General features: G+C 37.9%; 1 protein-coding gene and 1 pseudogene across 1 annotated transcript; both read right to left on the bottom strand.

The window, feature by feature from the left end:
- Positions 1-1,164: 1,164 nt before the first annotated feature.
- LOC124226302 (putative olfactory receptor 2B8) lies at positions 1,165-2,111 on the bottom strand (annotated as a pseudogene).
- Positions 2,112-15,810: 13,699 nt separating this feature from the next.
- LOC124226301 (putative olfactory receptor 2B8) lies at positions 15,811-16,764 on the bottom strand. Its single transcript, XM_046639403.1, has one exon. It carries the CDS (start codon positions 16,762-16,764, stop codon positions 15,811-15,813), a length of 954 nt encoding a protein of 317 aa, XP_046495359.1.
- Positions 16,765-17,072: the final 308 nt, after the last annotated feature.

Raw genomic sequence — 17,072 nt, 5'->3', positions numbered from 1 at the left:
TGCCTAACATAAGTGTAGCTACCCCTTCTCTCCCAAACATTTAAAGAACTAATGCCAATCCTTCTCAAGCTCTTCAAAACACTTGAAGATGAAGGACGTTCCAGAACTCATTTTACAAGACTAGCATAACCCCGAAACCAAACCCAGATAAACACTAAAAAAAAAAAAAAAAACCCTACAAATCAATGTCCCTCATGAATATACATGCAAAATTGCTCAACAAAATATTAGCAAACCAAATTCAACAGCATATTAAAACATTCATACGCCATGAGTAAGTGAGATTTATACCAGGGATGCAGGATGGTCCAACATACACAAATCAATAAATGTGATGCATGGGCTGGCCCGGCGGCACAGCAGTTAAGTGCGCACCTTCCGCTTCAGCGGCCAGGGTTCCCCGGTTTGGATCCCAGGTGCGGACATGGCACCGCTTGGCTATGTACAAAATTCTACATAAGCACTACCTAGTGTTATTGCCAGCTAATGGCTACCATTGTCACTGGCAGCATTGCATCACATCCTTCATCCAGTGATCCTGTGCACAGCCTACAATGAAATTAATGCTACATAATATGGCTGCCACATTGGTCAGGTCACTGTAGGACCTAATGTCGAAATGGCTTTATCAGGATTGTTGTTAGCAAGTTTTTTTTGAGCTTAGAGCTCGTTTTCCCAGTTTCCCCACCTACTTCTGTGAAAGGCTCAGATAAGTCAACCTGCGGACTTTGTAATAGACCATGATCAAAATGCAAGAATAAGTGATATCCCTCAGGCAATTACCAGAAAATGCTAAAATATTAATATTTCTTACAGCGTTTCAGTGGCTTACACTCTTATTTGGCTGTGCCTTTATGATATGTACTTAAATGTCTTTTTGCAAGTAGAAAAGGGATAATGTTTCTAAATGCTAGTGTAAATGAGAAAGCTCTATAGAGCTTTTGAAAATGATAAATATAATGCAGATGCTTAAGGAACAGGGAATGAGCATCTCTGGATGTTGGAATGAATTCAAGGTTTATAATAACTTACTTTCATAGGAGAATGAAGCGAGAAATTCCCTTGAGAGCTGTCAGGGGAAATTAGGGTGACACACGCAGGACGCAAACGTCTTAAGGACTCTCGTATTCAAAGTTCTTGCATTAACACATCTTCCTTAACCAGTTATCTAGAGTCATAGTCCTTCCAAAGCACCTTCTTCATTGCTCCTTTCATATCCTTGTTCTGCAGCATATACATAACGGGGTTGACCATGGGATGGTGTAGAAGAGAGATATGAACTTGCCCTGATCCTGAGAGTAGTTGTTGCTGGGCTAGAGATAGGCATAGATGCCTGTCCCACAGAACAGGGTGACCGCTGTGAGGTGGGAAACACATGTCCCAAATCTTTTCTCTGGCCAGCTGCAGACTTTACTCTTAAAGATGGCCCTGAAAATCCGACCATAGGAGAACGTGATTAATGCAACAGGTATAAGAAGAGTGATAACACTGACAAGAAGAGCTCAGATTCATTCATAGTGATGCCACACAAGCAAGCTTGAACAAGAGGGGCCTCACAAAGGAAGTGGTCTAATCTATTTCTCCCACAAAGTGATAAAAGGAAGATGAGCACCCACTCCCATAAGGAGTTGGCAAAACCAACGAACAATGAAGCAGAAGCCATCAGGGCACAGAGACGGGGGTGCATGATTACTGTGTAGTGGAGGACCCTGCAAACAGCTGCAGAGCAGTCAAATGCCATAAATCATAAGAGGATGCATTCTGTACTTCCCAAACCTACAGAGATATAACAGCTGAACTGCACAACCACCAAAGGATATACATTTGTCTTCTTTACTGAGATTAACCAGGAGCTGCAGAACAATGCTGGTAGTGTCACACAGGTCCAGAAAGCTGAGGTTGGAGAGGAAAAAAAAGTACATAGGGGTGTGAAGATGTGGGTCCAGGTGGGACAATGCGATGATGGTTGTGTTTCCCAGCAAAGTGAAGATATAGAAGATCAAAAGAACCACAAAGAGGACCAGCTCCAGTTGAGGCCTGTCAGAGAAAGCCAGCAGGACAAAGCCAGTGAAAGAACTTCCGTTTTTCTTTTCCGTCCTTTGTTAGCACATGGTTCCTGTCAAGACCAAGCATTTAGGAATTTTTTTAATTCCTAATTCCAAAAAAAGGGATGAGGGATCTATCATGTTAAAAGACATGCCCAAGAGGTTTTATATGTAACTATTTGAATAAATGATGTGCTCATTGAAGTTGACATATCTTAGACCAATTTAGTTTTACATCATCACAAAAAGTAATATCATTGATATTTAATATACAAAAATCAAATCATGGACCTTGTGTTTGCATCAATCATGGATCTGTTTCAGATTGAGTTTAATAGGATTTAAAGTACTGAAAGAATATATGTATGTTTTTGAGAAAATGAAAATGAGGGGAAAACAGAGAGATTGATCAGAAAGAATAAGAGATGCAGACAGAGGGAAAGGACTTATTTTAAATATGTATCTCAAAATTCTACACAACTGAATTTGCACATACCTCACATGCAATAGAATATAACAGGATAATCTCAAAAATTCATTCAGATATAGAAATTTATGATCTGGAATGTACTGATACAAAGGATTAAATTATATTCAAAATGTCACTAATAGTGCTGACTATATATATTTTGGTAGTTTTGCCTGTCTACTCTACATAACATATTATATTTGTGAATGCTACCCTGGTCTTTTAGTAGGTAGTAAAACAATTAAATAATCAGATATGGGGCCGGCCCGGTGTCTCAGGGGTTAAGTTGGCACGTCTCGCTTCAGTGGCTGGGGGTTCACCGGTTCGGATCCTGGGTGCAGACATGGCACCGGTTGGCATGCCATGCTGTGGTAGGCATCCCACATATAAAGTAGAGGAAGATGGGCACAGATGTTAGCTCAGGGCCAGTCTTCCTCAGCAAAAAGAGGAAGATTGGCAGCAGATGTAAGCTCAGGGCTAATCTTCCTCAAAAATATCAGATACAACAGGAAAATATCACCTTTCAATTACAATACTTAACTCCTTCCTGCCCTCAAGATGCCTAAAATTACTGTACTTATTTAACAAGGACTCTGAAAATTCATTGGCTGTGCATAGTTAGGTTTTTTTACATTCAAATTGTATTTATTCGTTGTTTAAGAAATATGCACCAAATTCCTATTATGATCTAGGTGTCTTTTTTTTTTTTAGAGTATTGCGGTATTTATTTTTTTTCCAAGTAATTTTATTGGGATTATAATGGTTTATAACAATGTGCAATTTGGGGTGTACATTATTTTTTATCAATTTCTGAATACATTTCATCATGCTCACCCCCAGTAGTCTAATTTTTATCCATCATCATACTTACGTGCCCCTTTATCCCTTTCACCCACCCCTCCACTGCCTTCCCCTCTGGTAACCACTAATCTATTCTCTTTATCCTGTATTTGTTATCTTCCACATATGAGTGAAATCATGCAGTATTTGTCTTTCTCTATCTGGCTTATTTCGCCTAACATCATACTGTCAAGGTCCATCCATGTTGTTGCAAATGGGACAATTTTTTAATCAGAACTCTGTAATCCAGTGGCCAACACTTGCCTTTTTATGTTGTTGATTTCGTTTTCAATACTACCAACAACTAGCGTGCCTGGAATTTTTGAAAAAGGTAGAATTATTCACTATCAACATTTTAATCAGGGTAAACATTTTGAGAAATTATCCAATTGTGCAGTCTATATATAAAGTGATTGCTTTACCTCACTCCCTGTGATAAAATAAATAAATAAACATACAGAAATAAAGACAGACACATTGTCAAAGCAATGACAGGTCAAAGAGATACATTGCAAAACTAAAGGTAATACCAGGAAACATATAAAGAAAACGATATTTTGGAAATATAAAAATCTAAGAACATCCATCTACATTCAGTTAATTTTATATGTACACTTTTCTGGGAGCTACCTTGAAGAGTTAGTTACACTGGACCAAATGCATTGCCAGCTCTAAGGTTAGTTGATTGCCATTTTCACCCAGCTATTTAGTGTTACACAAGCGTGGTCACATGCAGACCTAAGTAGCATCAGAAAATAAATAATTCATTTCTATTATACTCAAATCGTTAGGCATACAATAAATTTTTCATTTTCTAAGACCTTTAAAATCTGAATCAGGTTTGGATATAGACCTATTGATGTATCAAATAAATTGGTACAAAATTGGCATAAAATAAATGTTAAGGGGCCGGCCCCATGGCCGAGTGGTTAAGTTCTCGCACTCCGCTGCGGCGGCCCAGGGTTCGGATCCTGGGCGTGGACATGGCACCACTCGTCAGGCCACGTTGAGGTGGCATCCCACATCCCACAACTTGAAGGACCTGCAACTAAGATATACAACTATGCACGGGGTTGGGGAGATAAAGCCAAAAAAAAAAAAGATTGGCAGCGGTTGTTAGCTCAGGTGCCGATCTTTAAAGAAAAAAAATGTTAATGAAATCTGAATAAGGGAAAAGTAAAGGTCAAATGAAAGAAGAGTCAGTAGGAGAGAGGTCACTAGGAAATATTTCTCCATCACTGACATAAATGTCCTCCTTGTCCCAAACTTAGTTTCAAGGAAAATAAACAACAAAAAAATCAAGTGTCTTGAAATATAAAAGCACACATAATAGAAATTTGATACATCATATATGAGAAGCATTAGTTAAACTAATCTACATTTACACTCAATCCCCAAACAACAGTATGGCGAGTACTAGTTCACAAATCTGGCAAAAACAATAATATTAAATTAATAAAAATTTTTTCACATTTAAAGTTTGGAAAATTAAAGTATCCAAAGGTTGAAGGCTGAACTGATATGTTCCTTACACTTAATAATATTAATACGAGCTGGTACGATTGAGTGTTTATAAATTCTAAGACATAGACAAGCATAATCTCAACTAAGCTTTCAAAAAATTTTTGAAATTAATTTCTGTCTCCTTTTTCATAGCTTCTTTTTAGCATATTGTTGTATTCTATTTGGCTAGTATTTTGTCCTTTTTACATATGAAGAAGAAGGTTAAAGTGGTTAAACAGCTTACCCAAGATCATTAAAATCCTAAATGTTTTAACACAAGCCAAGTCTCTTTGATGTCAGACTTCATACGTTTAACCACCACATTACTTTATCATCAATGAAATGAATGTATTAAAATTCAGAGCAAGTCACCACATGTGACATAGAGGATGTCGTATTCACAATATTTCACACTTCCTTTAATTTCTTACAAGGATGTGATCAGTGGTATCTGCAAAAATTTCATAATAGAATTCATTATAAAAGCATGAGAGATAGTCTAAATGTGCAGTTCCAGAAGACATCCCCTGACTCACGTCTGCTCAGAAGAACAAATAAAAACAAACCATAGTTCAGTTTCATGCGCACATACATACACAAATATAGTGACACTCTTCTGAAACGAACTGCTGGCAAATTTTTTAAATGCACTAATAAAGGAAGCATTCACCAAATTGAAGGAGGGCCAAAAAAATGCTAACATCCAAAGAAAATGCCAATATAATAATGCACATTTATAATAAAATAATGTTATATTTTAACATTTTCATATCAATAAGGACAAAGAAGGCAGTTGATAAAAGATAAAACCCTGTTGAAATGAAGTTGTTCAAAAGATTTGCTGCTTTACAGGATTATATAGATAGATAGATACAGATATATACAGATATATAAATGCTGAATGGCTACCTATCTGACAGATATAAAAATGAATATGATTTTCAGTTGAAAAATAAAACATTAGGCAAAGGAGATGCCCACCAAACAGAAATAAAAATGTAATTGTCTCCATGTGTTACAACTGCTTCCAGTGCCACACTGGAGAGCACACTTGGAGGTAATTAGGATACTAATGTCGTATTCTATCTTCTTACTTTTAATTTTTTTCTCTTTACAATTCAGGAAAATGATTATCCTTTAGGAAGATTGGATATGGGAAAGATCTAGCTGCAAGATGCGTTATCCCATTGATTCTCAAGAGTGTGTTCTGCTGATCTGGGTCACTTTGTTCCCTTCCTCCTTTCCTACTCGGCATCCATCCCTCCTAAGGTTGTTTGCACCACCGCCAAAGCAATCTTCCAAGAGAAGGATTTTTTTTTTTTTTGAGGAAGATTAGCCCTGAGCTAACTACTGCCACTCTTCCTCTTTTTGCTGAGGAAGCCTGGCACTGAGCTAACCTCTATGCCCATCTTCCTCTACTTTATATGTGGGACGCCTACCACAGCATGGTGTGCCAAGCAGTGCCATGTCCGCACCCGGGATCCGAACCAGTGAACCCTGGGCCCCCCCCAAGAAGTGGAAAGTCGGAACTTAACAGCTGCACCACCGGGCCGGCCCCCAAGAGAAGGAATTTTTTTGGCTAAAGTCAAATGAGAAATTTTACCTCATTTCCTTCCTACCACATTTAAAGAATTGTGTAATTTGACTGGGAATCATCATCTCTGTTTAGATAAGCATCAGTTGACTCAATGCAGTAAAAAAAGATTGATTCATTTTAGATAAACTATATAAATAATAATGACTGGAAATATTAGACACAGTCATCCTAGGTATAGGAACAAAGAATGGAACAAACTATCACAATATGACACGATATGGGAAAACCCCATTACAAAAATCACACATAAATTATTACTTTGGATAGAAAAAATAATTTAAAAAATGAAGATTATATATTCCAAATAGGTAAAATAAAAATAGATTCTACAAAACAAAGATGGAAGTCTATGTAACAATTACCATCAAAAAAAGAATATAATGGGAAATGACATCTCACAAGAACACAATTATACAATTATAAAGAGAACAGGCATCAAATGAAACAAGTTAAATGCTTAGAATTGACACATATCAGGTGGTGGAGGTAGTATTTTACAATTACAATAATTGTACAATATTGACAATTAATCTAACTCTTTATCCAATACTCAGTATGCAAACTACACATTTTAAAGACAAAAGATCTCAAGATAATGTTTGTATTTAAGATATTTCAAATTATACAATATTCACTGAAATATTTAACATACAAACTCTGCCCTGTCCAGTTCCTGAATAAATTCTGAAAAGTGCTCACAAAATTTCCACAGCCTTAGTCCTATGACTGAATTGCTATTGCTTTAACAATGCTTCTGTCTCATAGGTCTAAGTTGACTCAAATATATTAGGACTGGCTCCTAATGGCAATGGAGGATGTATGAATGAGGGGGAAATATATCTACCACTCTATTGGTAATGACAGGTCTACTGAACATGGACAGTGTTTTAGTCCAGGTTTTATGAAAAAAGAGGCTGAAGTAGGAATTCCATTACATGTTGTTTTTTGAGGGAATATTCTCAGGATAAAGGGAGTGAGAGCAGAAAAACAGAGCAGAGAATGTTGCTAAGATGTGATCTAAAGTGGAATATAGCATGAGCCTGATCCCATAAGAAGCTGGAGCAGGACTCTGCAATAGAACTATCTGTGATGGTAGAAATATTCTGTCTTCACTGTCTGATACAGTAACCACTATCCATATGTTGCCACCTGAGCATTTGCAATGTGGTAGCTAAGAAACTGAATTTTAAATTTTATTTGATTTTAATTAATTTAAATTTAAATAGCTACATGTGGCTAGTTACTGCTGTATTGGACAGCACACCTCTGGAGCATGAACTGCAGGAAAATTGTTCTCATCTCAAGGCAAAGGCAGCCTTTTGTATATCCCAAGAGTCATTTGTTGTGAGCTGCCCTGACCAGGTTGCAGAGACCTCCTGGCAATGAGGCTCCTTTTCAGCTGACAGCAATTCTCTGAAAAAGGGAATGGCTGTGAATCTAGCAGTCAATACTTATAATAAGTAAGGGATGGATGGAGGCTCCAGCCAAATATAAAGGATCTGAGCAAGGCGCCAACAGCATTCATACAAAGGAGTCCTTTCATAGAGCACTAGGGTTGGAACTTGGATATGTAGAGTCAGGAAGTAGGTTATGTGGAGTGAGTGCCAAGATTCATTATACCAGCGTTGGATTATCCAGAAATTTTTCTGAAACAAGGGGATTCTTTCTCATGACTTCATATATCTTCACATGGTACTAGAGATCTGCTTTCTACCTCTGGGTGGTAGAAAGACAAAGAAAGGCAATTTCTAAATTTCAGTATTATTTCCCAAATACAATGACCTGGCCATGTGTCAGTGAGACCTTAAGAGCAACATGAGAAGATGGTGTGAAACTGTTCTGTGACGGGTCTAGCACAGATGGTGAACCAAATCTGTCTACCTGGCTGAAGTCTCTGGGGAATGTATGTCCTGTACTGTTGATTGGCTGATGTCCCCCAGATGCTCAGAGATGACAACCCTCGGGGAAACTGAATATCAAGGAAGATGCCAGAGGATGCCTAATCTGTCTCTGTTATTCATTTCATACATTTAAGAGAGGACAGATAACTCTCTAGATCCCCCTGTAATTACTTTTTCTTTATGTGTGTGTGGAAGATTGCCCTGAGCTAACATCTGTTCCCAATCTTCCGCTTTTTGCTTGAAGAAGATTGTCACTGAGCTAACATCTGTGCCAATCTTCCTCTATTTTATGTGGGATGCCGCCACAGCATGGCTTGAAGAGGCGTGCTGGATCCACACCTGCAAACCCCTTCCGCTGAAGCAGATCATGCACTTAACCACTACACCACCAGGCTTCCCTCCCCCACCAATTACTTTTGCTTTCATCTTTGAGTGACTTAGATGTTTTACAAAAACTTAAGATTATTTTTCTCGAATTGCAAAATAATTTTACATATAAACATACAAATATATAAATAAAAATTTATTCAGTTTGTCAATTTTAAAAGTAAATATGTAAATTAATTTCTTAATTCCGTTCATAACCAACTTACAAAGGATCACAGAGCTAACAATTGGGCACATTCTAATCTTTAAGCTTAGGAATATAAGGATCTATAAGGTTAGGGACTATAATGGAGGACAACCACTACATTTATTACCAAACTTCACATAGGCTAAGGAATAAAATCTCACATCCTCTACACCATTGTTCAGTTTATATCCAAAAGTTTTAAGGGTTCACACAAACAATAAAAAGAAAAATTATTGATTTTTTAATGAAACTTACATGGTTTGTTTGAATTCAACTAGTCTTTGCATTTACATTTCAAATGATTTAGAGTATACCAGGATAGTTATAAATAATCACTAAAGAAAAATGGAGCATTATGAGGGGTGCTTTGGCTGTTGAAGTCAAGTTTGAAGATCAATTAATTTATTTCAAAACAACTTGTCTTCACTTGACTATACAGGCAAAAGGCAAGCATAAATACCATCTGAGTTTGGCAAGTTTGGGCCCTAAATATAAAATGCAACTTCAAAAAAAAAAGTCTCTTCTTTCAGACTGGAACACATTTGGTTTCAGAGTAATAGACAACTGCTAAGTAGCAGCATAAGCTGGCTCAGAGAAAGCCATTGAAGTTTGAAACATCCTGGTTTTTATATGCCATTAGTCACACAAGTATAGAGAGCTTCAGTGATTAACTTCCATTCTATAGTCAACTGTTTCCCATATATCCATAAACTCCAGTTTTATTTATAAACTTCAGCATAGAGAGGTAAATTATCTATTTCCTACTAAAAAATTCTTAGGTTAGATTTTCTCAGATATCTCCCTACTAGTTAAATCCCATATGATATTTATAAGGAGGACGAGGCAAGACTAATACTGCTTAAGGTGTCCAGGGGAGGGAGGGAATTACAGACCTGCTATTGACACTTTTCTTCCCAATTCACTCTTGCTGCTGCAAGTATTAATTGGTAGAATTACTTTGATAATAGTTTGACATTATCTGGGAATGCTAACCTGCAATTAACATTACTAGGTTAAATATTCTCTAGAGTAATTCTTGGCCATGTGACTCGAGACAGAGACATGTATAAGAATGCTCATAGCAGCATTATTTGTATTAACCAAAACCTGGAAACAATCCAAATGTTCATCAACAGTAAAGAGGGAAAATTGTGGCCTACTGATGTAACTGATATAACTATGCAATAACAAATGTGAAAAAACTACAGCTAGACAAATCAAAATGACGTCCTCAGAGAAATACTGAGCAAAAGATGAAGATCACAAAGCAGTCAATGCTTCCAGATTAAGTTCAAAAACAGGTTAAAAAAAAACTGTTGTTTATGAATGCAAGCATAGGTGGTAAAACTACAGCTATAGTAAAATATTGTAGTCAAGGGGCCAGCACAGCGGTTAAGCTCGTGCCCTCGGCTTCAGTGGCCCGGAGGCTCGCCAGCCCAGATCCTGGGCCTAGAGCTACACATCGCTTATCAAGCCATGCTGTGGCAGGTGGCCCACATAGAAAACGGAAGAGGATGGGTACAGGTGTTAGCTCAGGGCCAATCTTCCTCAGCAAAAAGAGAAGGACTGGCAGCAGATGTTAGCTCAGGGCTGACCTTCCTAAAAAAAATTATAGTCAAAACTAAAAAGAATATCGAAAGCCTGATCATAACAAAATCAAGGGGAGAGGAAAGGATGCAATTGGGGAGAGGCTGTCCAAGGTACTGTCCAGGTTCTAGTTCTTAACAAGGATGGTGATATTATGACAATTCCCTTATTAATTATTCTCTAAACTGGCCATATTTTTATACAGATATATAGAGAGAGAAAGAGACAGAGACAGAGAAAGCAAGAGGACATAAGGAACAACACATAGGACCCAATATGATACTTACAACAATAAGAAAGCAGGAAACAAAAGGGTGACATAAAAATAATATAAATGATCAGGAGTACTTTTTAGAGGATGAGTATGGTTGATAACATCACATTTGGAAAAGCTAAGTTTAGGAAAAAGGAAAAATTATTAGGGATTTGTAAGGAATCAGGTGGACTAAAAGAAATACATCAAGGAACAATCACAAATAACCTTAAGGAAAAGCAACTTCAATGCAAAAGGAAAGAACAGGAATGCTTCTCCACCAGGTTCCGGGACACCATCCTCTCTGTAGAGCTAGACACAGGGCAGGCTTTCATCTGACATATCTCAATTGCCACGACCTCAGTAAATGCTTGCACAGGCTATTTCTGGTCTCTGAACTATTCCGAGCTCTCAGATTCTCTTCCTCACTGCTTGTCCCCTATCTGAGATAAGTAGGAGGAAATGTCCACACTTCCTAAGTGAAATGCTGCCACCCAAAAGCTGCCCTGCTTTTGGATTTCTGTGGTTTCCACTAGATAAATGGATAAAGAGCCCAAATGGGGAAAGGGAAAAGGGTAAAGCTCAGAAACAAAGGTAAAGATAGAGAAGACAAATCTTCCCCTGGAAGAACACAGATCAAAACTGGCAACAAAATATTAGCACACTGAATTCAACGATACATTAAATGGATCATACATCATGATCAAATGGGATTTATTCCAGGGATGTAAGCGTGGTTCAATACGCATGAATCAACCAATGTGATATATCACATTAACAGAATGAAGGATAAAAATCATATGGTCATCTCTATAGATGCAGAAAAAGCATTTGACTAGAATTCAACATGCATTGATGATAAAACTTTCAGCAACGTGGGTACAGAGGGAAGGTATCTCAATATAATAAAGGATACATAGGAGAAGGCCACAGGCTAATATCATAGTTAGTGGTGAAAAGCTGAAAACTTTTCCTCTAAAATCAGGAAGAAGACAAGGATGCCCACCCTTACCACTTCTATTCAACATAGTAGTGGACGTCCTAGCCAGAGCAATTAAGAGGAAAAAATGCATCTGAATCAGTAAGGAACTAGTAAAACTGTCACTATTTGCAGATGAGATGACATTATCTAATTTCCTTTAGGTTCCAGAAAATACCCACAAAGATGAAACTTTTCAAAATCTTTCAAAAAACTCATAGAGGCAATGGGAGTGTACAGCTCCAGTCCATGAAAACTCTGCTTACATGAGAACCTCCAGGGTTCATCCTGCACAGGAGGGAGATGAAGGACTGGATGTTGTACTGAACAGAAAGCTATCAGATTGTTACCATTGCTTTTGGTGAAAATATAGCTTTCTATACTTAATATGTCCCACTTTTTGTGTAAGATGACCATGTATGTGAAAGTGCTTTCAAAAAGTGAATTGTTTTTCAGTAAATAATAATTAAACAACATGCTTGCTTTGTAGTCTGGCACTATGTTTTAATTGTAATTACTTCAATGCATTCTGAGTTTTTTGAGCTTGTAAGAATTTTGTCTTCTCTCTTTCCCTTTGTTTCTGAGCCTTTTGCTTTTCCCTTTCCCCATTTGGGCTATTTATCCATTTATCTAGTGATAACTACAGAAATCCAAAAGCAGAGAAGCAGGGTAACGTTGGTGTCATAAAATGTATTTGCAAATGTTCACTCCTGTTTTATTTTTCAAAAAAGTTTGAGTAGGATTGATATTCTTCTTTACATGTTTGACTAAATTCAGCAGTGAACAGCCCACATTTTCAGCAAACCACACTTCCAAGAATTTCCCATATGGGTGGTTCCCAATGTCTGCCATATCAAGTTTTGAAATATGATACTACAGTAAAAAGATGGAAGAAAGCTCTCAACTATATTACAATGTCATTCTTTTCTTTTCTCTTCTTTTTTTTCTTTGGTGAGGAAGATTGTCACTGAGCTAACATCTGTGCCAGTCTTTCTCTACTTTATTTATAGGACACTGTCACAGCGTGGCTGTTGTTGAGTGGTGTGTAGGTCCATGCCTGGGATCTGAACCCGCAAACCCCAGGCCACCAAAGCAAAACATGCAAACTTAACCACTACGCCTCCGGGCCAGCTCCAACTAAGGGCGATCTAAGACAGGAGTAGGATAGCCTACCCGGCTGCTTCATAGTACAACATAGATTTTTGTACTGACTTTAAGCATATGCAGCTTGCTTGCTAGCTTCACCTGTTAGACCAGGGAGAAGAGTCCCAAAAGTTTGTTCACAGCAGGATGCATAGGATCTGTTTAGAATGTAGTAAAATTACAGCACGTGGGCTGCAATTATACTAATGAATAAAAGCTAGTCCTAAATCCAGAGCAACGCTACAATGATGGGGACACTATAAACTGAGAAACTCCCAAGCCTTCTCTGTGCTGACTTGTACCACACAAGTTAGTGCCCCACATTCCAAAAAAGAAAATATTGAATTCCACTGTAGAAAGGAAAACTTAGGAAGCTGTGTCTGACTGGATTGGGGCCCCATAGATATTGCATGTGTTGGTGCTCCTGTTTGTATCCTTTGCTATTGTTAGGATATTTTATGCCGGTTAAAAATTGTGTTTTACGCCAGCCTGATTGACGTTTTGGGTCTCAGTGATCGCTCATCACCTGAGCTGGTGGTGTGCACCCTGTGTTCCTCAGAGGATGAAAGAGCTGGAAGAGTCTATGAATTGCTCTAGGGTATAATGTTAGTCCTGAACTCCGGATGCTCAACACAGATGGGATAAAATAATTCGGCCAAGCCCTAGGTATGACTGCTGCAGCCTTTCCACTGTTGTTGGTGAGGATTCAAAAGGAAACAGTCCAGATAATTTTGGCAGTTGACAAGCATGGAGAGCTTGAGAAGATAGAGTTCCTAGATCTCATTTGAAAAATGTTACAGCACAATACAGAATTTGTTGTGTTTGGTCTCTTAAGTAATTTTTTTTTATTTTAGCATGGACCCAGAAATCTTTATCATCTGTAATTTATTCCCAAGTAATTTAACTATTCAAATGCCATTCAAACGTTTGCTTAAAGAAAATAAATCCATTTTGTGGCAGCGTTTCATGTGTCCTTAAGAGCAGAGAAGTAGTTGCTAGTCAGAAAAACAGTCTCTCTGGCTACATGAGGCCTTGAGGTTTTCTGAATCAAAGAAATTTCATTTGTGAAACTTTAAAGGGACCATTTGAGTATAACTATCAGAGGGTTGTTGAATAATCATAGAAAGTGGGAAATTTGTCACCATTGTGGGTAAATACTATTCCAAAACTGTTTTTATACTGGTATACATTAAGCATTACTATGGTGTCAAAATACGTGGTTTCCCAAGTGTTGATTTCAGGTGTGAATACTGTGATGCCATTGGGGACATAGATAGAATCTTGACCATGCGTATAATTTGCCCTAGCTGTCATTTCCAGGTCGCCAACCTGTGTCTCTTGCAAGATCACTTGTCGTGAGAATGACCAACTGAGGGGATTCAAGGAGGAGGAGGTTTAGCTGTCAGGAGAGGGAAATGTATGAGAATTGTTATGCTTATGTCTCCACCCAAATACATACATGTTTTTACCCACACTGTGCTACATGTTGTAAAATCTACATTTACGAAATGTTTCTGTGATTATGACATTGTCAAAGCTCCAACCACCATGTAAAAATATACTGTTCATGACACTGAATATATACCAAAAAACAGGATCCATACCCCGAATCAAATTTACACTGTAAACTGAGCCTGAGTGGGAATCTAAGAGCTAGAATAGCAGATTCAATTTTTCTGGAAAGTTTACACTTATTACATAATTGAGAATTGCATGACAGTTATTTCATAAAGAGATGGCTATTTGTAAAGCTTAGACATAAAGAGATTTTTAAAAATTAATATGCACTTTATTTAAATTTCCTCCAGATGAATCTGAGTAAGCTTCTACACAACACGAGGATTCCTGGGAATAACGGGCCACTTCTGATATTTTTATAATATGCCACTGAATTCAAATTATATGGGGCTTTGCCAGATGTGAGATACAAAGGCCGTAACTAATAGATGCCTGAGTCAAAGAATTTATAAAATAGTATGAACAGAGAAATCTAAACATATTCTACCCTTTGAAACTTTTGCTGCATTACTATAGGTGAAATGTGTAGACTATGAAACAGGACTTGGGTCTTGTACTATTCAGATGAGATAATGTCCTCAAAAGCCATTCTGAGAAAGGAAAAAGGTGGCTTGCAAAAATTAAAATAACCAACTGCCATAACTTACATCGATGTTTCTCTGACTACGTACGAAATTATATGTAAGCACTGCCTGATGTTATTATCAGCTAAGGGCTGCCATTGTTCTTGGCAGTGTTACATCACATCCTTCACCCAGGGATCCTTGTACAGCCTTCAATGCAATGAATGCTACATAATACGGCCGCCATGCTGGTGAGGTCACAGTAGGACCTAATTTCGGAATGGCTTTATCAGGATTGATATTAGCAGGTTTTTCTTTGAGCTTAAAGCTTGTTTTACTCACAGTTTCCCCACCTATTTCTGTGAAAAGCTCTGATACAGTAAACCTATGGACTTTGTAATATAGCCATCACCAAAATACAAGAATAAGTGATAGCCCTCTACGATTGCTAGAAAATGCTAAAATGTTAATATTTCTTACTGTGTTCCACTGGTTTTATGGCCTTATTTGACTGTGTCTTTATGGTACATACTTAAAGGTCCTTTTGTGAATAGAAATGGAATAATGTTCCCAAATGGGGATGCAAATAAGAAAATCCTGTAGAGCTTTTAAAAATAATAAATATAATGCAGATGATCTACAAACACTGAATCAGTATCTCTAAAGACTGGAATGAAGTCATGAACTAAGATTTGGAACATTCATTTTCATAGGAGAATGACGTAAAGAAATTTCCTTGAAGGTTGTCATGAGAAATTTTGGATGATACGTGGAGAGCACAAACATCTTAAGGACTCTGGTATTCAAGTCCTTTCATTAAAACATCCTCCTTACCCCATTATCTGGAGTCATAGTCCTTCCAAAGCACCTTCCTCATTGCTCCCTTCACATCCTTATTCCTCAGTGTATATATGAGGGGGTTGATCATGGGAGTAACGATGGTGTAGAAGAGAGCTATGAACTTGCCCTGATCCTGAGAGTAGTTGTTGCTGGGCTGGAGATAAGCATAGATGGCTGTGCCATAGAACAGAGTGACCACTGTGAGGTGGGATCCACATGTCCCAAATGCTTTTCTCTGCCCTGCTGCAGACTTTATTCTTGAGATGGCCCTGACAATCCCACCATAGGAGAGGATAATTAATGCAACAGGTATGAGAAGAATGATAACACTGGCAAAGAAGAGCTCAGACTCATTCACAGTGGTTTCAACACAGGCAAGTTTGAGCAATGCAGGAATCTCACAAAGGAAGTGGTCTAGTTTATTCCTCCCACAAAGTGGTAAAAGGAAGATGAGGATTGTCTGCAATAAGGAGTTGGCAAAACCAATAAACCATGAAGCAGAAGCCATCAGGGCACAGAGACGGGGAGGCATGATTACTGTGTAATGAAGGGGCCTGCAAACAGCTACATAACGGTCAAATGCCATAACTCCTAAGAGAATGCATTCGGTGCATCCCAATCCTAGAGAGATGTACAGCTGAACTACACAACCAGCAAAGGAGACACACTTGTCAGCTCCACTGAGATTGACCAGGAGCTGGGGAACAATGCTGGTAGTATAACACAGGTCCAGAAAGCTGAGGTTGGAGAGGAAAAAGTACATAGGGGTGTGAAGATGTGGGTCCAGGTGGGACAATGCGATGATGGTTGTGTTTCCCAGCAAAGTGAAGATATAGAAGATCAAAAGAACCACAAAGAGGACTAGCTCCAGTTGAGGCCTGTCAGAGAAAGCCAGCAGGACAAAGCCAGTGAAAGAACTTCCATTTTTCTGTTCCATCCTTTGATAACACATGGTTCCTATCAAGACCAAGCATTTAGCAACTTTTTGGAGGTATCTTCAAAAAAAATAAAGGGGGCAGGAGATGAATTGATCATGTTAAAAGATATAACTATGGGATTTTATATACAACTGTTTAATAAATGATGTACTCATTAAGATTGACATACACCAATTCAGTTTCACATTATCACTAAAAGTAGTATCATTGATATGTAATGTAAGAAAAATCAAATAATGTACCTTGTGTTTGCATCAGTCATAGGTAACAAAGGTCTGTTTCTGATTGAGTTTAATAGAATTTAAAGTACTGTAAGAATATA

This window comes from Equus quagga, chromosome 15 (assembly GCF_021613505.1).
Source record: "Equus quagga isolate Etosha38 chromosome 15, UCLA_HA_Equagga_1.0, whole genome shotgun sequence".
Classification (NCBI taxonomy): Eukaryota; Metazoa; Chordata; class Mammalia; order Perissodactyla; family Equidae; genus Equus; species Equus quagga.
Note: the sequence above shows the minus strand (reverse complement) of the source record. Positions and strands in the feature narration are given on the sequence as shown.